The sequence below is a fragment of the Drosophila persimilis genome, unplaced genomic scaffold (genome assembly GCF_003286085.1).
Source record: "Drosophila persimilis strain 14011-0111.01,24,50 unplaced genomic scaffold, DperRS2 tig00000431-arrow-pilon, whole genome shotgun sequence".
Taxonomy (NCBI): Eukaryota; Metazoa; Arthropoda; class Insecta; order Diptera; family Drosophilidae; genus Drosophila; species Drosophila persimilis.
In genome coordinates this window covers 2,138,855-2,161,941 of record NW_020825312.1, presented here as the reverse complement: position 1 = coordinate 2,161,941, position 23,087 = coordinate 2,138,855, and the positions used below count along the sequence as shown (strand labels likewise).

At 47.8% G+C, this 23,087-nt stretch overlaps 1 protein-coding gene across 1 annotated transcript; it reads left to right on the top strand.

The window, feature by feature from the left end:
- Window positions 1-1,482: 1,482 nt before the first annotated feature.
- LOC6595964 (homeobox protein araucan) lies at window positions 1,483-14,985 on the top strand. Its single transcript, XM_026989693.1, has 6 exons — window positions 1,483-2,065; window positions 6,268-6,795; window positions 9,472-9,587; window positions 13,074-13,405; window positions 13,483-13,967; window positions 14,055-14,985. Exons 1-6 carry the CDS (start codon window positions 2,015-2,017, stop codon window positions 14,799-14,801), a joined length of 2,259 nt encoding a protein of 752 aa, XP_026845494.1. The 5' UTR covers window positions 1,483-2,014; the 3' UTR covers window positions 14,802-14,985.
- The last annotated feature ends 8,102 nt before the right edge of the window (window positions 14,986-23,087 follow it).

Below are 23,087 nucleotides of genomic sequence, written 5' to 3'. Positions count from 1 at the left end.
GATGATGCCTCTTCGCTCAGTACACACTGGCCCCTGGGCAGTGGGATGACCTGGATATGCATTTTGTTGCAGATCGCTACATGCTGATTGGTGACTGCAGATCCTTTGATAATTATATGCGTCTTCAAAGTTAATTCTCAGGCAAGTAAGTTCTGTCAATGGATATAATTGTGCGGGGTAATGATTCGCACTTGAATTTCCACCAAGTTCTCTTCGGGATTGTGACAACCAGAGCATGGCTGTATATTAGATTAATATTAACTTTGGCAAAACATATCTAACGCTTTTTCCTACATCGGATAAGTATCAACATAAGAGCACGCCATGCCTGAAAATGATGTGGGTAATGTTAAAGATTAAAATAACTCAATATCTGTGCACTATGGCACTTGAATAATTGCTTAAATCAAAGCTTAACCAACTTGTCTTGGGTTTTTTGTTGAAAGGAATAATCATTATGCAGATATTTGTATATCTTTTGTGTGAATGAAAAGTCACGCAATTCTTTGATAATTACGGCCACTGAATACTGCCAAGTGCCAATGAATTTTATGATCATATCATGGCTTTTGTGCCACCATCAGCACAGAAATGGGAAGAGGCGTCATCCAGCCAGTACATGAACACTGGCGGGTATTTCGGGGCACGATCGGATCGGATCGGATCCGTTCAGACCAGAGAGACTCAAAACGAGAAGTCATTCGAGTTTCAAAAGTAAACAAACAAATGACTAGCCAAACAAAACAAATGGGCGTTGCCAAACGGATTGGATTCGAATGGAATGGAATGGCCTGAAGCCGAAGACCACGGAAAACAAGAGTCTGAACGAGTGCTACCCCTGCCTGGGAAAGAGTGAAAATAAAGAACAGTTAATGGTGGATTTTCCATTTCAGTTTTGCTTTCTTTTGTTTGGTCCGAGAGCCGGGACGAGGTGCGATTGCTCTCCAAAAGTCGCACCTGTCGACGAGAACATGGGGCCCTCTAGCTGAAGGAAGGCCCGTGAAGGCCCGTGAAGGCCCGTGCAGGCACATCGCACATCGCACACGAGCCCAATGGAGCGCTCTGATTGGTGGGCTTTGGCGTACTTCCAGCCACCGTGGATACGAGTCGGTCGCTGTCGCTTCCCCTGCCCTCCGCTGGCGGTGGCGGTGAGAGAGAGAGAGTGTGTTCCAGCGCAGCGTATGCGTTGGAACGACACCGCCAGCTGCCACCACCACTGGCACCAGTGGCACTGTTCGGAGGGCGTTGCCACGATGCCACGATGCCACATTGCCACAGCCGAGACTTCCAGTCGCATTCTTGTTGGATTGTGTGCGCCCGGGGAGTATAGCGTTGTCCCACTCTCGCGCCACGTCTGCCCCGGCCTGCAACGGAATGCGACTCGACTCTCTGGCCGGCTCTGGACGGGCCGGGCCGGGCCGGGCTCCCAGCAACGGCATTCGTGCTGGCCCTCGTCGTCTGCTCGCTCGCAACCAGTTAGTTCGTGTTCGAACGTACTAGGAGGTGCACATCTGTAGTCTGGAGTGTTCCGTCGCCTGTCGTAATATACCCGTTCTTGCCGCTGAAATTGTTTCGTAGTATATTTTTTTTGTGTGTGCCACAGAGCCGTCGCCGTGTTGCCTGTGGGCCCGAAGAACGAACCCTTGAGTTACTTTAAGTTGAGTTGAGTTGAGTGCCTGTGCCTGTGCATGTGCCTGTGCCTGTGCCTGTCCCTCTGCCACAACAAAGATTCCGGTAATCCTAATGCCGAATCTGGCTAATCGGTCGGCGGGTTTTGGTGACCGTTTTTTTTGTGACTGTGAACAGAGCCAGTAATCGCACCGAGCGGTATTCCGGAGGACACTAATCGAATCAGACTGTGAGGAGTCTCCTGCCACATCGTAGTGTCAGGAGTGGAAGATTGATGCTGCAGCCCCACATCTTCGAGATACAACTTTAACAGACAGACAGACAGACAGACAGCGAGAAGAGTACTTTGCAACACCCACGAGGAAGAGGAAGTCAATCAGTGGAAATGGCTGCCTACACACAATTCGGATACGGAGGCTTTCCGTCGGGCTCTCAGGTAAAACATTAATATATCTTATATCATGTGTAGATATCCAATTGGAAATGGGACTATCATCAAAAATAGACTTTTGAACAGAATGAACCTACATACATTTACTTGGCAATCCCAATAGATTATATCCCTTAAATGCTACTAAGATGATAGCTTTAAGTGTAGATATTTTGTTTAGAATTTCAGAATTGATTGCCAAGAAAATAGATAATGGAAATATGAAGCAAAATCTCAAATTACTCCACACAAATTATAAAAACATTCTGCTTTTATGGGAAATTGACTATGTCGATACGACAGTAATTAAAATAAATTGAGGGGTGTATCCTATGGCAGGTATGCGACCAGAATCAGGGGGTATTTAAATATCCCAGGCTAATACAGAACCCACATACATATATGTACAATAATTGCTTACTACACGATCGGTAATAGAAAAAAACACTGTTTCCATTTGGTGGGAGACTCCTCCAGACACACTCGCTCGTACTCCTCGCAAACGTTTTCCATTTTGGACCACACGAGTCCAATTAAATGTCTGTAGTAGACTCGACTTGAGAGATTCAGAGAGAGAGAGAGAGAGACAGAGAGTGGGGGGAGGGGGGGGAAAAAGCCAAAGAAAAAGAAACAGAAAAAAAACACTCGGCAAGGGACCTGACAGAGGCAATCAGAGAGGAAGTAATGGGAGGTGCCGATCGCAGCACACACTCAGGTGAAACTGTTGAAAAGTCAATAAAATTCAATTGGCGCGATCGTAAATCATAAACTTCATAACCGTAAAGTGACAGCTCAGGGCAGGCCTTGGGAATGCGCCCGAGCATGCGCGCCCGACTACGTGAGCGGGGAATCAATGAAAGCATCCAGCGCCCAGAAGCCAAGCAGCCCAGCAGCCCAGCAGCTCCACGGTACGTACGCTCCGGGAGCAGCGGCAGTTCAGATTCTACAACACTGATAGGGCCATCCATGGATGGCCACTGGAGGTCCTACAGAGAGTCGCAGCCACAGCCACGGCCACAGCAAGAGCAACAGCCAGCCAGATCCAAAGACGAATGACTGTAGGCTCCCAGTGATTCCGTGTCGGAATGAGAGAGTGGATTGATCTACTTTACATGGCAATAGGTACTGCGTTTCCAGCCGTAGTGTGTCTGCCTGCCTGCCTGCCTTCTGCCTTCTTGCCACAGTGCCCACCATGTGGCGCTTGCCGACTTACGCTATCAACTTGGTCATCTCCCAAGGCGGGGGAGGAGGCTGTGGGGGAGGGTCAGGTGGAACCAGAAGTGGAGCGGTGGGGCACCACTGCGTACCAGGCCCCCTTGCTGCCAGCCTCCTCCTGGGCTCCTGGGCTGCTGGGCTGCTGGGCTGCTGGCCTGGCGGATGGCAGGGGACGGAGATACAAGTCGCGATTAGATCGCTCTGCGCTCTGCGTTTGCGATTCACAGAAATTTCCGATGTGCAGTGGTAGTGCACACATGGCCAGATCTTATCTGTGCGCTGTCGCCTGCCAGTCGTCTGCGTCTGCGTCTGCTTTTGCAACTGCGGCTGCGACTGCGACTGGGACTGCGTCTGTGGATGTGGATGTGGATGTCCAGAGTCCGATTCACATGGCCATGGCCGTGGCCCAGTGTCGTCCCGCGCTGGATTCGCTGGCGCTTCCTCCAGTGGTCAGGTAAAGGCAAGAGCTTTGCTCATTCTCCAAGCTTGGGGACGTTAATGTGGTTGTGGCTGTGGCTGTGGATGTGGCTGTGGCTTCTCATGAATAATGCATTTGCCCAAGGAGCAGTGGAATCTGGCAGGCGCATAGAGCTCCCTATATGGTGTCGCCTATCAGATCAGTTGTCATAATTCTCATATTGTGTGAGAGTTCTGTTCTGCCCGGCTTGGGTTGGTTCGGAGGCCGGAGCGGATCGGCGGGCAGTGCGTGCTCCATGGGAACGGCGATTGGGCGAGTGAGTTCTTCCTTCAAAGCTTCAAGGCTTCAAGCCTTCAAGCCTTCGTCGCTCCACCAAAAACATTCATTCCCATACAATCAGAAATGTACAATGTATTTGCTTTTTACTAATTAAAATCACGCGGCACAACGAACGAAAAAAAAACCTGAATCATTCATTTCTCAAAATTTGATAAATGGCTGTTGGTTTTTTTTCGATTTTCGTTTTTGGTTGATTTTGTTGCTTTTGTTTTTGTTGGTTTTAATAATGTTGCTTAGTGTAGGTCCCTCTATATATAGTCAACGATCTTGGCCTCGAAATTCTATTATTCGACGAACGTTTCCAGCATGACTCAATATTTTCTTTATTAATTATGAAATGTTGAAATTTTTCATATTTCTTATTTCATATTTCTCTCTGGCTTTGGGCTTTTTGTGGTCTGCTCTGGCAAATTAAACTTCTTGTAGAGGGATCTCCTAGAGGGATCGATCGATCCTTTTTAAGAACTGCCCGGCACAATAATTATACGAAAAATACAACAAAATACAAAACAAAATACTTGCAGGGGAAACATTTCGGGGGAAGGCTGGCCGGCTCTATTGTCAGATTATGTTAATGACTGGAAATAATTATGAGCTTGGCAGAGCCCTAAATGTTGCACAGAATGTTTCAGACCTGTCCTGAACGTGCCACAGAAGCTGTAACTAAGGCAGAAATTGCTGCACGGCGCGTCTGACCTTTGGGGCCGGTGGTTGGGGATGTACGTACGTATGTGGCATATAGGGACCGCTCCGCTCCGCTCCGCTCTGCTCCGGATCGATTCCGTTGGCATTCGATCAATTTGTAGCTGTCCATCAGCCCAAGCATTCAACTTAATTATAGGTCCAGCGATATTTTTCGCAAAGAGGCAGCAGCAGAAAATACTTTGAAATTAAGGCAGCGGACGAGGTCGTTTTTCAGATTGCCCGCGGTAATTTTCAGAAGCCTTCGACGGCATGTTCCTGATGGTGTAGGGACGACGTCTCCATCTCCATGTCCATCTCTCCGGCTCCATCTCGGTCTCCACCATCGGCCAGCGGACCTATAGGCGTCGGCTGCCACACCCTCAATGATTTCTGGCATTTTATACAGCCGTTCCCCGACCCAAGACACTCGACCGGCTCGGACTTGGCTGGGCTTGGCGCATTTTGCATATTAATTGCCAAGTGACCGGCGCATGCCATAGGCGAACCTCTCCAAGATGGAGGACATCAACGGACTCTGAAAAAGAGTCTGCCTCTGCTTTTGCTTCTGCTTCTGCTTTTGATTCTGATGCTGTTGGCTGCACTTGGAATCGATTTGCGGGGTAATTGATGTGGCCGCCATTGCAGTTGCAGGAGCGCATCCATGGGGCTTCAGGGCAGAGCCATTGATTAAGGAAATATGACCGTTTGGTCGGTCGATCGGTCGGTCGGTCGGTCGGTTGGTCGCCTGATCGCCGCGGGATTATGGATCCACGCAGCTTCTGTGCTCCTCCACGGCTGGCGCTGATTGTGTGTTAACACCATATTCGCTTACATGTTATCATCCATCGGTGCATCTTGTAATGCACCCTCTGTCGATTTTTCGAATTAAAACTAAAATTGCGCAGCCTCCTCTCGCGGATTTGCACGGTCCCTCCATCGGGAGATGGGTATCGCGATGCCCGATGCGCGACAGCCATCTCGGGACATCAATATTTATGAAGCGCTTCCAGTAAACCAGTTAACATAGCTTCTCGAGTTAATGTTCTAGAAAATTAGTTTGATTCGTGTGCATCCTGTTTGTGGCAGGGCGGGGCAGGGCAGGCCTGCCGTCTAATGCCCCAGCAAATTACGAGATTGTTAAGGCAGTAGATGGGGCTGCTTGAAAGTGGATCCATAATCCATACATCCATTCTGTCAGGATTGGGCGACAAATATTATATGTCTTATCTCCCTCGAGGTGTCTCCCAGGTGCTCGAAATTAAGGTTAAAATTGCCCCCTGATTAACAGGCATTAGTTATGTAAACCAGTGGCAGCTCCAGTCTCCAGCGTTTATCAGTTATTTAGGGGGCCCGCTCGTTCGGGTGTCTCCGAAGGTTCTGTTTCTGTTTCTGTTTTTAATATGTACTTAAGATAAGAAGGAGCTAAATGCTCGAGCTAATTAAGCCGCATTTGTGTTTTAATTTGCCAAAAACGGCATACCGTAGCCCGTACCGATAAAGCCTGCTCTCACATCAACATATCTCTCGTCTCTTCTTTGCGAATCTTTTGCAGCTCCTGCCGCCAAATGCACAGGCCTCGGAGGACACTTCCCCGAATGTGAACGATGCATCGCTGGTGATGACAAACGCACCGGCGATGAGCCCTACGGGAGGTGCGGCGGACTGCCAGACGAACCAGCAGGCCCCGGGTAGTGGCGGTGGCGGTGGTGATGCCTCATCGGGTGCCCTCAGTCCCAATGCTCTTTCGCAGAACTCGAATGCGGCGGCAGGATCGGTGGTCGGGGGGGCGGCCGGTGGAGCCGCTGACCTGGCCACCGGGGGCTCCCTGGACGGCAACGGTGTGGGCACGACGCCCACAACGGGAAGCTCATGCTGCGAGAACGGCCGTCCCATAATGACCGATCCCGTCTCGGGGCAGACCGTCTGCTCCTGCCAGTACGATTCGGCCCGTCTCGCCCTCTCCAGCTACTCCCGCCTGCCGGCGGCCAGTGTCGGGGTCTACGGCACGCCCTATCCCTCGACGGATCAGAACCCCTACCAGAGCATCGGAGTGGACAGCTCCGCCTTCTATTCACCGCTGGTAAGTGAAAGCCAACAGCCAAGAGCCAACAGCCAACAGGGCTAAATGGATTATCTCAACATATGACTTTAATTGTGTAGTCAGTGGCTTTTGTCCGGGAATACAGTGGGATACAGTGGTAGAGAGGGATTGCGAGGGGGAGGGGGGAGCGGGAGCGGGACTGACAACGACAACGACAACGACAACAAAGACGACGATGGCTTGTCAATGCAGTCGAGTAAATCGAATTATCATTATGGCTGACTGAAGCTCAGTCAAACCTCATTTAGCTCCGGTCCGGGTTTAGTTTCCTTTTGAACCCCCATCCATCCTTGGCTCTCTATCTCTCTCTATCCATCTACCTAATTCATGGGCAATGCCGATGTTGTTGCTGCTGTCCCTGCCCCCGCTGCCCCCGCTGCCCCCGCTGCCCCCGCTGCCCCTGCCCCCGCTGCTGCTGCTGCTGCTGGTGGCTTCCATTGCGATACTCGATACGTTGCATAAAGAAAGGCAAAATCATTGGAAACAAAACATATTGCCCCATGGCCTCAATTACACTCCCAGATGAGACTCTACGTATACACTCGTATGTGTGGGCTAATCAAGCTTATGCTCCATACCATACCCCCAAGTCCTCAAGTCCGCTTGCAGTCTCCCGGAGACCGCTGAAATGTACCCGAGCAGGCAGCCGGGCAAAAAAAAAACAGAACAAAAAAATGGAAAAAAACAGAACTCGAAGCGGGTTCAGAAGCAACACGAGTTGGCTCAATGAAAGGCAAACACAGGCACACAAACACACCGACACACACACACACACTCGAGAATTTGCAACAATACACTCGTATTCGTATTCGTACTCGTACTCGTACTCGTACTCGTACTCGCACTCGCACAACAACGTGGACAGTATTTAGCCTTGACAAATAAGCAGCCCAAAGACTGGCCCAAACCAAACCGGGCCACAACAAAGAGTGTGTTTATAGGGACATCATGTTAGTTCTTGTCGAGGATTATGCTCATCTCCCTCGCCCTTCCTCTCTCTTGACTTGCGACAGGAGGAGCACTCGTCCTCGAGAAGGGGGAGAGAGGAAATGTGTCAAACTTTGATCGCACTGGCACTAGGTACGTATGTTTATGGGAATCATAGGACCTTGGCTAGTTGAAGTGTGGTCTAATTAATATGTAAAAAGCGTCTAATCAACTTTGGCGGCTCTCTCTGGTGGCACATCAAAGAACCCTCGGCGAAAGAGTGATGTAACGGCGATGATGCCTGCCCCCAGGAGAAGCGGCAAATGGGGCGGACACTCTGCGGCGGCAGCCACCAAAGTGTCATGTTAAATTGTTATTTACAACAACAGGAAATTCATTCCGAGTTCTCTCTCCCCTCCGCTGCTCTGTCTCTGCTGTGGCAGTGTGGCAGAGTGGCACTGTGGCAGAGGCAGTGCCTGTGTGCCCGTGTGTGCCCGTGTGTGCCGTGCCCGCTCGTACTACCTGGCCAGAGTGCCGTCTTTATCGGCCCGTCACGAAGCGCATACTTTTAATTAAGAAAATATCACTGGGCCCCCACCGATAAGATGTCATTGCTCAATTTTGTTGCGTAGTGCGGCCCGCCCACTCTGCTGGCCCTGCCTCTGCCTCTGCCTCTGCCCTCCCTCCGAGGTGCTAATGCTCGATCTGGAGATCTAACACTCTCCCAGATGTGATGCACCTGTGACAGTCTCAGGGCTCCTTCTCCTTCTCTATTCACCGCGTGGTGGCCATGTAGATGGCTCTCTGGCGATAGTCGTGTGCGATGTGCGATGTCCAATGTCCGATACCTGTTCCCCAATCTATGGCCGGAATGACAGCTTGATAAATATATTTGTCACTCGGATGCGGCGGCATCTGTATCGGTGAATCGGCGAATCGGCGGCGATGCCGATCCCGATGGCGACGCCGACGGCGACGGCGTTGAGGTGAAGGTAGAGCAGAGTTAAAAATTAATAAACAACGGCATACATGATGTTAAGCAATTAAAAATGTTAATACCCTTTCATAAATCAAGAGCTCACAAAAGCTCGGGTCGACAGCAGGGCCAACCAGATTGGGCGCTCGACTCGCCCAACCGCCGGCGATCTGGCCAATAGTTGTCGCTCATAAATCCGGCTGTCATTTTCCGAGGGCATAAATCGCAGCACGCCACAGCCAGCGGACAGTCGGACCAACAGACCAACAGACACCCAACGACCACTAGTAAGCTCCAAATTAAAATTCGAATCGAGACTTCGAACATAAGCGCTTCCATATAATACATACTCGTATAACAATAATCGGCGCTTTCGGCTTAGATAATTTTTGTTTTTGATTTTTAGGAAAGTTGTTGGCGGCAGCCTTAAAATATGTATTTGTTTGTTTTTTTATATCTGTATCTGTATCTGTATCTGTAGCTGTAGCTGTATCTGGCTATAAAATATGGCCGGTTTGAGCATTTGCTTGTTTCATTGCAAAATATGTTGGCAAATTATAAATTCCATGTTAACAAAATTGTCAACTTCGAAAACTGTGGGAAAATATTTTTCGCTTGAATCTTTAATGCTTTAACGCTTTAAGGCTGTGACAAATAATAACTCTATAAAAGTCCGAGTCAAGGGGGTTTCTTTTTTGTTGTTTTTGTGTCTAGAACTTTTGCAGAATGAAAAATTCGCTTGATTATTTCAGAGCAATCCGTACGGACTTAAGGAGACGGGATCTGGCGCGGAGATGGGAGCCTGGACATCGGCAGGCCTGCAGCCCACAACGGGATACTATTCCTATGACCCAATGTCGGCATATGGGTAAGATATTCATTATATTATATAGATATTATGGGTGGATATTTAAAGATGTGTTTCTCGTTAATTTATACGCCATTCAGACCAGCTCCTGGGCCTGGGCAAGGGGCTTTCAGCGGGTAATCGGATATCTTTCAGCGAACAATTAAGGCCCCATCCAGTCAGTCATTGAGGTCTTAAATAAGAATTAATTACCCCCTCGGCTAATAGAAATTGAAAGCCTTTTAGTCCGAATTGAATATATATGCTGCTCTGCTCTGCTCTGCGTATCAAATGCAATCGCGCGTCCATAATTAATTACAAAATATTTGCGAGTACTTGAAATTGATTTGAGTTTAATTGCCTTCGGTGGATGGGTGGATGGCGTCTCTGCTGCTGTGGCGAGGTCTCTCCCTAGGGAGCGGCGATAATAAAATTTGAATGCGCGAAATTATTTATTTATGATTGCTGCCACTGCCGCTGCTGCTGTTGCAGCAAAAAAAAAAAAAAAAACACAGCAGTTAATTGCACGACAGAGCGTATAACGCATACTCTTGCAGGAGTTCTGGATATATATAGAATTTGTTGTACATATATGTATGTATGTATATGGATGTATCTGTAAGATATACATACACACGTGGGTGCATACGCATACGCATACGCATACGCATACCAGAATTGATACGACTACGGACTGCGGACGGACGGGACAGTTGGCGGCGGAGTCCGAGTCCGAGTGCGAGTCCGAATACGAATGCGAGTACGAGTCCAAGTTCGAGTGAGAGGCGGTGGCATGCAACGGCTGCGGCTTCCCGTTGGACGACGGCCTCATGGCTTGCGTGCGGAAAGCCCATGAAATCGAGCTTGCTGCGGGACTGTATAGACTGGGACCTGGAACGTGGACGTGGACGTGGACGGGGACGGGGAGACTGCAGCCGAGTGAATGAATGAATGAATGAGTGAGCGAGTGAGTTGTAAGCGCTGGCTAAAGGGGATCGAGGTGTGAGCAGCAGCCACAGCAGCAGCAGCAGCAGCAGCAGCAGCAGCAGCAGCAAATGAACGCCATGTTGGCCGCCATATTGGGGGCCAGCATACACGTACATGCACAGTGTACAGTGTACAGTGTACAGATACATACTTAGCATTATATGCACGCGTATAGGTAGTATATGGGTTGACAAACATTTAAGGGGGGAATGATTGCGCTTTGTATTTGTAGCTCATCGCCACAGATTGGCAGTGGCGTTACCCCCTGATCGAGGGGTCTGTGGGGTGGCAAAAGGTAGCAAACTGACTGTCTGTCTGTCTGTCTGTCTGTCTGTCTAGTGGAAGGGTGATGGACGATGGGCGATGGGGGGACAAGTGACAGTCAGTAATTACCGACTGACAGGCATGCCCATGTCTGCTCGGCGCTCAACTGGAGCCAATGTCATTTTGTGTTTTGGCGTGCGGGCATTATTTGTTTAAAATGTGTTCGGGGGCCTGTAAATTGCAGCTCCCAGATAATGGCAACAACAACGACAACAACAGCAACAACAACAACAGTAATTGGTGGACGGACCGCCGTCGACCAAATTGCATGTGTTCATATAAAAGCTGAAATGTAAATGTGTGTAAGCGGGGTCTAAAACTAATAAGCGGTCCGTTCGGCCAACCTCAGTTTTGTGGCTAAAAGCCCCGGCTTCATCGGCTTCATCGGCATCGGAATCGGCGGCATCAACATGGCATCCGTCTCTAACTTGGTCTCTGCCCGAACAGTGGCAGTGGCAGCAACGGTCGGTTGTATTTGTGTGAACAAGAATGTGATTTGTTAACAAGATTATGGCCCGCTAGCAGAGCAGAGGCGGCCAATTTCAGCCCGTGCGCAACGTATTTTTATTTTTTTGTTTTTGTTGTTGTTGTTGTTGTTGTTTGCGAGTTATGCCAAAAAGAAGCAGACACATGTACATATGTATGTACATACATATGTATGTATATGTATATGGCTGTTTTGTGTAATTATATATGGGCCGCAACGAAAATAGGATGCGTGCCAATTACTGACAAATTGATGTTTGTAAGGTTGTAAAACATCAGAGAACAAAAAAGCCCACTAAGCGTATCATTCAGTGCTTTATTTACGGGGGTATTCGTCCCCGCCCCCGGGAACTACCGACCTGAGCGATAATAATGCACTACAAGTACTAGTACTAGTACTAGTACTAGTACTAGTACTAGTACTAGTACTTGTATTTGTACTTGTATTTGTACTTGTACCTCTTTCTCCATTCAATGTTTCCACTAAAGAATCACTGGGATTTTAAAGTCCACATCTCCGTCGATAGAATAGTCTCCACCCACAGCCCATACCATAATCAAAGTTGATTTGAAGAGCAACAAAAAAAAAAAAGAAGCGGAATAGCAATGAGAAGGGACCCGGACAGTCGGGCAGACGGACAGTCGGACAGACGGGCAGACGGACAGAGCCCGAATCTACATCCGACGGGCAGCAGGCCAAGCTCCGTTGTCGTACTTTATCTTGTTGTAAAATTCACCGCACAAACTGTTGATTGTGGCACCATAAAATGCCATGAAAAAGGAATAAAAAGTACAACAAAAAATAGAACAGAGTGAATCGGGATAAAAAAAAGGAACGATTATTGTGGAGTCTGGAAAAACAGAACAGCAAAAAAGAGCGGTACGGGGAACGGGCAACGGGGAAAGACCCGAAAGTGAAATGCCCCACGAGGACGAGGAGGAGGACGAGGAGGAGGACGAGGAGGAGGACGAGGAGGAGGACAAGGACGAGAGCGAGAGCGGAAGGAAGGGCCGGATGTGCAACGGAATACGCACGGGCTGGGCTGGGGTTTAATTTAGCTAGGAAATGCTTGGGGCAGGCACAGGCTGGCACCACTCCCAGCGAAAGGGAGCGTCCGACAGGGCATAGACCATTATTGCATAGCAAAGTGGAGGCGGATGAGGATGGGGATGGGGATGAGGATGGGGGTGGAAGAGGCAGATGCTGCCACATCCTCGGATGGGATAAAAAACGCGATAAGTGCAGTACAGCCGGCACCCAGTGTTGCACCCACTTACCATATGCTCTCGTTGCGCTGTCGTCCTCGTTATTGCTGGAGATGCCTTGCTTTGCTCCTTTTTGTGGCCGTTTGCCTGTTTCACAACTGTGTTTTACAATACTTTGACGTTGTACTACACTGAAGGGATCCGGGATCCGGCATACCGGGATACCGGGATACCGCGGGCTGGTAGCTGGTAGCTGCTGGCTGCTGGCTGCCTGGCTGGTGGCAGCGAAAACATCAATTTGAATTTTCCGCATTTTTAATGAATCTCCATGTTTTGCTGTCTTTTGCGCTTCTGCTGCCCCGATTCGTGGCGGCGGTGGCGGTGGCGGTGGCGGTAGCGGTGGCATTGCAATTAGAACCGACCAGAGTAGAGTGCTGGCACGCCTCTTTGTACAACAAATTACGGACAAGACTTAAAGGCTACCATTAACTCTTTTTATTGCAGCTATGGGGCCAGCTATGATCTGGCTGCTCGCCGCAAGAATGCCACCCGCGAGTCGACGGCCACGCTCAAGGCCTGGCTGAACGAGCACAAGAAGAACCCCTATCCCACCAAGGGCGAGAAGATTATGCTGGCCATTATCACCAAGATGACGCTGACCCAGGTCTCCACGTGGTTCGCCAATGCCCGACGGCGCTTGAAGAAGGAGAACAAGATGACCTGGGAGCCGAAGAACCGCACCGACGACGACGACGACGCCTTGGTGTCGGACGATGAGAAGGATAAGGAGGATCTGGAGCCCATCAAGGGATCCCAGAGCAGCAGTTTGGCCAAAGGTAATCTCCACGCTTTCATTGTTAGTCGTTGAAGTAATCTTCACAGTCGGATGTATGCCTTGTTCTTTGACGCACAGATGTGACCAAAGAGGAGGAGGATGCCATCGACGAGGATCAGAAGTGCATTGGCCAGGCGAACATACTCCGCGCCGGCTTTGGGTATCCCTCTGCCGGCCCCGGCCCCGGCCCCTACCATGGCGGTGCCGGTTCCGGCGGTGGTCATCCGGCTGGGTACCACCCGTACCACCAGCATCCTGCCTACTACCAGCCACAGCAGGGCATGCTGGGCAGCGCCTTTCACGGCGGAGCAGACGGTGGAGGCCTGGCCAACAAGCAGACGGAACACAGTGATCCAAAAAACCAATTAGGCCGGGACTGTGGCGTGCCGATTCCAGCCACCAAGCCCAAAATCTGGAGCTTGGCCGACACAGTTGGCTGCAAGACCCCGCCGCCGTCGTACATGGGCCAGGGGCAGGTGCTGGCCCAGGGGATGCCGCCGCAGCAGCAGCAGCAGCAGCAGCAGCAGCAGCAGCAGCATATGCATCAGCAGTTGCATCCGCAGGTGCAGCAGCCACAGCAGGAGAACATGGGCATGGTTCCCGGGAGTCCGGGGCAAGCGCCGCGAGCCCATCAGCCGCAAGAGCAACAGACACTGCCGATGGGGAACCATCATCTGTTCAACGGAGCACCCTATTTACGGCCGCATACCACGGCCTACGGGGGTTTTCTAGGGGCTACGACGCAGCAGCTCCATACTACGAACAGTGCCCCGTACAACAGTACGCAGCTGCAGCAGCAGCAGCAGCAGCACAGCCAGCGGAGCAGCAGCACACACAGTTCCAGCGGCACACATACGCCTACCATCCATACTACGGGAAATTCGAACGGAGCTATGGGCCTCCTGCCCCAGGCTCCAGCTCCGGCACAGCAGCCGCTTCAGTTCTCGGCCCATCGTCAGGGACTCCAACACCCGCATCCGCATCCGCACTTGCAGCAGCAGCAGCAGCAGCAGCAGCAGCAGCAGCTGCCATCTCAGTCAACAGTGAATCCGCGGGCGATGGGGTTTCTCGAAGCCCAACCCGATACTCCACCCCAAACTCCGCCGAATATGAAAGTGTTGAACGGAGCTTTGAGTCTCCTTCCTACCGCTTCTCAAGCCCCTATGACCGCTACTTGTCGCAGTAGCAGCAACAGCAACAGCAACAGTATCGGCAACACCAACATTAACGCCTTCAATTTCGGCTCCAACTATCCGATGAACTTCTCGGCCCGTCTCGGTGAGTACTCCCCCAGAGATGAGTACAGCAGCGGGAGCAGCAGCAGCTCCTCCTCGCCGCAGCTGCAGCGAAACGAGGCGGCCATGTTCAAGCCGCTCTTCAAGAAGTATACCAACTAAATACCAACTAAGCTCAACGGGAACCTACATATTTACTATTTGACTAACTGTTTAGACTCCATGTGCACCATGCTTCAGAGGTGCTTTACGGTTCTGACATAGACAGATATCCAGATTACTTAATATACAAGTGGCCGACGGGTTCGTGCAAAAATATAATGAATTGTGTAATATTTAATATTAAAGCTACAAATATCACATTAGTATATATTTATCGTAACATAAATATATTATTTTTTTTTTTATTAAAGTTATGAATCGTCTTAATGCGTATTTAGAGTATCGGATCAAATGTTTCTCTTCAAACAATTTTTTTTTTTTTTTTTCAGCAATTTAAGCTAAGAAAACAAAATACTAAATTAGAACAAAATAAGGTTATACAACTGTGATAAATTTTTCATTGTCTAACAGACTTCACACTAAACAAACACTTCGTCTATATGAACACATATAATCTAAATAATTTTAAATCGTTCAATAAATCTTTATAATCATGAAAAATAATTGAGCACCCTGCCCTTGTGTCATGGAATTTTTTGGCATGGAATTCTTGGGAAGTAAGTATTCGAATGGACAATGTTCAGAACTAATTAGAACACGTATAATCGAAGATCCGATTTGGGGAGACCCCAAATTGAAAAGAGAGAATATATGTACATTGCTTAGTGCTGCTTTCCTCTGTGAATACCAATAAAGTATTCCACTGGTTCTGCTAATGGACGGCACTTATAAAACTTATTAAACATCAAGCAACATTCTGCCACACCTGGTAGAACATGATGGAACCGCGTACGTACATTTGAAAACATTACACTAAATAGTTATTGATTTTTTTGTTCTTTTTTTTGTTTGTTGGTAATTTATACGCCAACAAACACTTTTTGCTAAAACTATGGCTAATTGCTTTCCCGCCTCTAATGCATTACTATAATTTATACAATTTCCAATTTAACATACGACAGGTTGTCTGAAAAGCGATGCTTTACATGTATGTACATGCGAGTATTGATATTGACAAATAAAATTGACAGTTTTTTCGCAATGCCAATCCAAAATAAACATGTAATATTGTTATTCTCATTAATTAATTTCGGTCTAGACGGAAAAACGCGCACAAATGTCTTACAGTTTAATTTTAGTAGCGCGATGTTGAAATCTGATGGTGACCAATTCTGTATGACATATGTAATTGGTGTTTTTTTGTACCCATCCTAATATAAGGTAGGTATTCTGACTTTGCTCGGATGCTTTGCAAAGAGAGGGAATACACTCATTGACACTTGAATACAATACATTTAAAAGATACATAAAAGCCCAAATACTTATACCAAAATCTAAAGAAAATGGTGAAAAATGAATAGGAGGAGATTGAGGAAAGAAATTGAATTTAAGTAATTCGTTCTTTTCGTTCTTCTTGAATACCGACAATCACAATGAAAATTAGTTTTTATTGGTTATGGTCGCCAGCGGACATCGAAAAGTTTCTCCAAATTTAATCCGGGTGTCCAAACTACAAAAAAACTAACGTAACGTTGGTAACGTTGGCAAGGCAAATGTCGCGGCTTTACTTTATAGCCGTTACTCAGTCAGTGTGGCTCCCCTTCGCCAGAGGGCGCACACATTGCACGACGATGAGTGTGTGAGAGAGAGCCAGAAAATAAGTAAGGGCGTGGAAGGCGTGGCATTGCATTTGCAATTTAATTTGTTCCTACTGGCTATACTAGGGATCTGATCTGAACCAGACTTAGCAATCTGCTAGGTATTGTCATTCTCTATGATTCTGCGTTGTATGTTTTCTCGTATCTCTAATATTGGCGAAATTCTTAAGTATTCTTAAAAATTATAGTATCTGTGAACTGGGCGACAAACAAGACGGCTGGACAGATAGACATGGCTATATCGACTCGTCTATTGATGCTGTTCAAGAATATATCTACCTCATGGGGTCGGAAACGCTTCCTTCTGGGTGTTACACATATCCACTTCTACCACACATCGAATACATATACATATCCTTAAGCTCGTTAAGTATCGGGTATAAATATGGGTTGTGGTAGTCTTCTGTCGAAGGAAATCGAAAATAAAAGCATTGAAGGAACATTACTATTATATTTTTCTAAAAATTATACCAAATTTCATAAAGATTTACAGATCTCTTAGGAATGTGCTTTCAGTGTTAGCGCTTTTATGTATATTTTAATGTTTACTATTCAAGTGTCGCGGAGTGTGTTTCAGATGCAATTTTCGAGACCTAAATATAGTCGATCGGAGAATACGGGCATTTCCGACTTGGGTTGGTCTTATCTTCTCATTTCCGTTGGATTCTATGACTAAGCCAAATAGGACATGTACGTACATACACTAGTTGGCTAATAGTTGGCTGTGACCAAGTTTTTTCGAGTTTACGCTGAAATTGTCAAATACGCGAGACAGCAAACAGCAAACAGACTTGGCATCATTGTCTATTTGCACATATGTATGTTTGTATGTTTGTACGTATGCAGTATGTATGTACATATGCGCCTCATCTATGTGCTTTGGGTACTTCCAAGTTGGCGTTTATGGTGACAACAATTTGTAACGACTATCGGCGATTGATAAATTAACATTAAGCAGTGGCTCGATTATGCAACAAATTGCCAATTCAATTGAAATTGACAGCCAGCGAAGGCGTACGGCGGGCAGGCCATGCCATCGCATCGCATCGCATCGCATCGCAAGTTTCGATGAGCCGACGAGACCGAATTAGCCACGGACGATACTCGTATTTGTAAGTGCAAGTGATTAATTTTCTCTGTTGGCTTGACACAGTTTACCTATGTACATGCTCGCATGTAGGTATTACAGCTCCATACACACAGATTACGAGTACGAATAGTACATACACACATACATATATATAAAGGTATAGGTAGACAGACATGCAGATATGTATAGAGGTATGTAGGGAGGCACCACATGCAGAGTGGCGCTCTTGTACTCATCTGTCAGTGGTGCTTAGCTGCCTACATATTTAGTAACTAATTTCTTAAACGGTTTTCTGTACGTTCTATGCTCGTGGTGCCTGCCCCATCAGCGGGGCATTAGTTCCGTTCCGTTCCGTTCCCATAGTTTAGCGGAGGCCAAGTGCCTTATACGCTTTACGAGATGTTTTACAATACTAAATGACCGACCGCAGTGGGCATAAAATTTCCCATTACATATGGGGCCAATCAGTAAGCCGGGTAAATTAATCGTATCTCATGGCATCTCATGGCACGTCGAGTGGCCAGGTCCTTCCTTCGCTGCGCTTGTGAAGCGATCTCATTTATGGGTCATAAACCATGGGATCTCTGCCCCAGCAGTGGTGCCCCAGCGCCGGAGCGATTGCTGCTGCTGCTGCTGTCGCAACCGTTTCCATTCGGTCGACATTCTCGGTATTGTTTCGGATCGGTCACCAGCGGCGAGGATATATACGACAGTTAACTTATCTTGCATCCACTTAACGTCTTGCGGCCATAAATCAATCCTATGGCCAAATGCTCGATGGCAGCCAGCAGGCGAATTAATCACTTTGAAAATTGTTACCCATTTGGAAACTTGTCGCATTTACTTTCCAGCCAGATATAACCCGTTTCCCCCAGTACGACGTATATGCGTCGCTCGGTCCCCTCTCCCTCTCACTGTCCCAGCCCCAGACCCAGTCCCGATCCCCGATCGCCGATCCCGGTCGTGTGTGGGCAATCCTTCAACACCATGTGAAAATCAAGGTAATTTATTATTGACAGTCGCAGTCGCCGTCGCAGTCGCAGTCGCAGTAGGTACTATTGTGATTAGTTGCCTTCTTTATGTTAGGATCGTCATCTCAGACGAGAAATCTTGCCCAAACAGAGTGGTCATCGTGAAGGGCAGGCAGGGCTGCTATGCTCATCTTTTAGGCCCATCATCCATTCAATCATTATGACGCATCACGATTCGCATCCGCTCAAACCTCGGTAGTGGATAGATAAATATGTATGTATATCTGGAAAATGCAAATACTTGATGGCATCGCTAACTTCCGGAAGGAGCTCTAAAAACTTACATATTTGAGTATATTGTATATTTTCATGGATAACATTTCATCCTTTGTGTATGCGTTTCCCAAGGAAAACATGTACAATTTATGTGTTAAAGGACTAAGCACCGAACAGCTTTCTCTTGGCCAAAAGTTCTTGAGTCTGTTTGGCCAATTAGCAGCATTGAGGGGAGCCCTATAGATTGCACAGGATATTTTATTAAATTTTCACAAATTTTCATATCAATCGAAAATATTCACACTCAATTATAAAATACCAAAGAACACAAATTTGCACAAAATAATTAAGGGAAAATTCCTAAGATCCGTTTGCCTAAGTCCCAGCATTTTGCCGGAATAGTCCCTCGCACCCCTTTCCAGACCCGTACCCGTACCCGTACCCGGCTTACTCCCACGAGTGTTGCCGCACAGAAAAGGGGCGTTCTAAGGCATTTTCGGCGGTGGATGCAGGCGAAGGGGAGTGTTTCAAGACTCTACAAGAATGCAAAGTGTCATTTAAGTGAAACAAGACGAGAACAAATATACAGCATCATAGCAGACGCTGGGTCTTCGAGGAGAAGAAGCCGGTTCCGTGTCTGGGAATGGGTATGGGTATGGGCTGCACCGAAGGCAAACATGCCTTTCCAAAGGGGCGCTGCCCCAACCCCAGCCCTCAGCCCTCAGCACCAGCCCCAAGGCCTAGCCTAGCCCTTTTCCTGTGTGTGCGTGCGTGTGTGTCTGTGTGTGTCGCAGTGTGCAGCGGCATCCTTAACCACGCAGCTTACTTACGCAGCTTCTATAAATTATAGCTGCCGCTTGTCATGTACGGAAATCCCTGTGTCAGTGTAGCCGAGATGCCAGGCTCTGGCTCTGGCTCTGGCTCCGGCTCTGCCCTTGACAGAGTCGGCGGATGGCAGGCCGATGCGATGCGATGCGATGGGTTTGGTTTGGTTTGTTTTCAACAAGATTAGAAACTCGTTGCAACGCACAAAGGCCCCAGGAACAATTCGAGCAGACACATCTCGCAACTATAACAATTAATATCCTGAAATTGCATCGTGACATGAGTATGTAGAGTGTCTATTCCGGCTGCTGCTGCTGCTGCTTCTGCTTCTGCTGCTGCTGCTGCCATGCGAACGAAGGATGCACAGGATTGTGCGGAGAGGAGCAGAGCGGAGCGCACATGGGGGCGTATACGTGATGGCGTATGCTAATTTCCCTAATGCTTCTCTCGACAATGAAGCGCTTGTACTTGAGTTATAGACTCGATTCAATGAACACATCCCTTGCATTGTGTCTACCGGTCTCTGCGAAATGCAACATCCACACGCAATTCATTCCTTCCCATCCACAGACAGATACGTAGATACTCCCTTGTAATTCTATTTATTAATAAAGATAATGAACAGCTGGCTACTGGAGCTTAAAGTGTATAGAGCTTTAGTTTACGAATCGTTAACTGTTTATTGGTATGTTTATTTTATTCTCCATAAAACAAATAATACGATTATGATCTTCGGCTCTGCAAAAAAGAAAAGTATGGACTTACTAGAGACCCAGATATATCTGAGGAAATACATTCGACGAGTATGTATATGTATATACGATTTGTCACTGTATTCTGTGCATAATTAATTACACCGAAACCATGGACATTTCATCATCATCTATTACAATCCACACGCGGCGGCTTAAAGTCATATTTAATGGACGTGTATTGCTTGCGATCAATCATGACCGTACCTCTGTCTGTCGCAGACATTTGGAGAAATGAAGAATTAAATAAAAAATCAAAAATCAAAAAAAATACAAGAAAAAACAAAACTAAAAACGCCCACAATATGGGGGACCAATGACCACCTTTGTCACAGAAACTGATTATACTTGACAACGGCACCGGGCACGGGCACGGGCACGGGCATTGGTACGGGCACGGGTACGGGGTACACACTCGAGTAACAAATGTATATTTAGACAACTGTTGTCGATAAGACAAGCTAAAATAATTATGACCATTAGGCCACATTAGGCCCTGGTGTTTGGTCTTCGGTCTTTGGTGTTTTTGGGATGTGTCTGCGATCACACGCACCTTGAGAGTGTTACACAAATAGCCAAGATTCGAGTGAGAGAGTGCATTTGTCAGAACCAGAAGTGGGGAGTTCTACATACATACATATAGTCGTATAATCCCTGATCGTTTAATGAACTTTGAATTGGAATGCAAGATCTTCTTAATATACCGGAAATACCTAACAATGTCGAATCTATTTAATTATGCGGGACTTTCGGTATACTCGATTTATATGCACTTTGTAGAATTTCTCACATCTTAATGAGAAAGTTTTTCTCCGCGGGCAGACACGGGCACCGAATGTCGCCACATCGTCTGCGGTTTTCTTGCTAGAGGAACAAAGGTCGTTTTTCCCGGGAATAGCCTTTGGGGCATGCATTTTATGAGCCTGCTGTCCGTGGCCGTGGCCGTGTCCGTGTCTCTCTCTCTGATTCTTAGAGCAGGTATTTAAGATGCCCTATCGGATTTCAGCATCTACTTGGCGGTCTAATTAACATGACAAAGAAATGTCACGTGTAGAAATTTATGGGACAGCACTATGGCTCTGGGCAGTGGTATGGGTATGGGTATGGATGGGATGCTGCAAGGCTCTGCAGATGGCCATGATAATATTTACGATGCCGTTTGATTGGTATACCAATCGATTTACTTGCCGCCAATATTTCAACGAGTCCCCGGGCCTGAGACTGGAACTGGGACTGAGACCGGGACCGGGACCGGGGACCGAGACCGGGACTGGCTGTCGGCCCAAAGTCTGGGCTTCAACATAGTTCCTGGACACAGCACTCAGCCAATTTCATTGTCATTAAAACAGCTAATTTTATTATTCAGCTGACATTTACTATCTGCAGGTTTGTCGCCGTCCTCCATGCATGCCCATAAGATCATCGCTGTGTCCCGACACCGATCCGACACCGACCCGCAGACAAGTTGCGACTCTCTGGTCGCGGCTTCGATTTGATTCGATTCGAATCGAATCGACTCTATTCGCTTATCTTGTTCGACTCTGTGTTCTGGTCATCCATGATTTGTATTCTACATACATTCCCGTAGTGTTTGAAATACATATATTTAAATTGTGTTACCGATTTTGAGGCCCCTTTAGATTATGCGTTTTGTTAGACGATTTCTCTTATCTTAATGTGGTCGATGGTCGCTTTGTGGTGCTTGGTGCTTGGTGCTTGGTCCGGGGCCAACCACCAACACACGGAGACAGAGTGTCTGGCGAGTCCGAGAGGCCAGGCCCGGCCCGGCCAGGCAGCTCCGTGCTTGGTCACATATCGGAGCGGAGCATTGTTTAATGGAATTTTCTTGTAATGCGTTCTGAAATCGGTTTTTAAAGTGCGGGTCCAACATTTAATTTGTTTGTTAATAGTTTCGAAATGTGTGCACACGCGGCTGCACCCCAAAAGTCCAGTCGTGGGCTGAAGACCCCAGTCCCCAGTCCCCAAACCCGAGTCCCGGTCAGCAATGTATCTGTAGCCGTAGCTGTAGCCGTATCCTATCCTGTCTGTTTACACGGCTGGGTGTATGCATATCTGGCCATAATAAAGCCAGTTGTTGCTTAAATCGGGCGTAAGCGAATCAATTCTCATTTTAATTTATTGACACGAACACAAGCGCCATTGCACGGACAATGCTATCCGGAGTCCTGGCTCTGGCTCTGGCCATGGTCCTGGTCCTGGTCCTGGTCCTGCTCCCGGGCGGACTGGCGGACTGGCTGACTGGCTGACTGTTCCCCTGTCCAGACAACATTGCACCAATTATACAATAACTCGACTACAATGCAATTTGCATTGTGCTGCAAATTGGAACTCCGATGTCCGACTCCGATTCCGACTGCAACTCCAACTCCAACTCCAACTCCGAGAACGGAGGAGACAACCGATGCGCATTTATTAAATGCGCATTCGCCCCGTACGCCGAACGCCGTGCTCATGTCCTGCAGCTGGCCTCCAAATAGGTAGTACATTAACTGCAGACCGAAATATTCCATCCCATTCCCAATCAATTTTCTGGACTGCCAGATGTACTCACGGATAGCCACGGCAGCCATCCACTCTTGTGGCCGGGAACATACACACGGGAACGTACGGGTCTCACATAATTATTTATTGAATTTACGTAGCTCCGCATTATTTTATTTACAGAATGGAAGAGCTTTTAATAGCGGACATTG

What these genes read in the sequence shown, in the direction of transcription:
- LOC6595964 (XM_026989693.1), top strand. Translation starts at nt 2,015, where the DNA reads ATGGCTGCCTACACACAATTCGGATACGGAGGCTTTCCGTCGGGCTCT. An exon ending in CCGCCTTCTATTCACCGCTG is followed by an intron (nt 6,796 to 9,471) that starts GTAAGTGAAAGC and finishes TGATTATTTCAG; the next exon opens with AGCAATCCGTACGGACTTAA. An exon ending in ATCAGCAGTTGCATCCGCAG is followed by an intron (nt 13,968 to 14,054) that starts GTGCAGCAGCCA and finishes CAAGAGCAACAG; the next exon opens with ACACTGCCGATGGGGAACCA.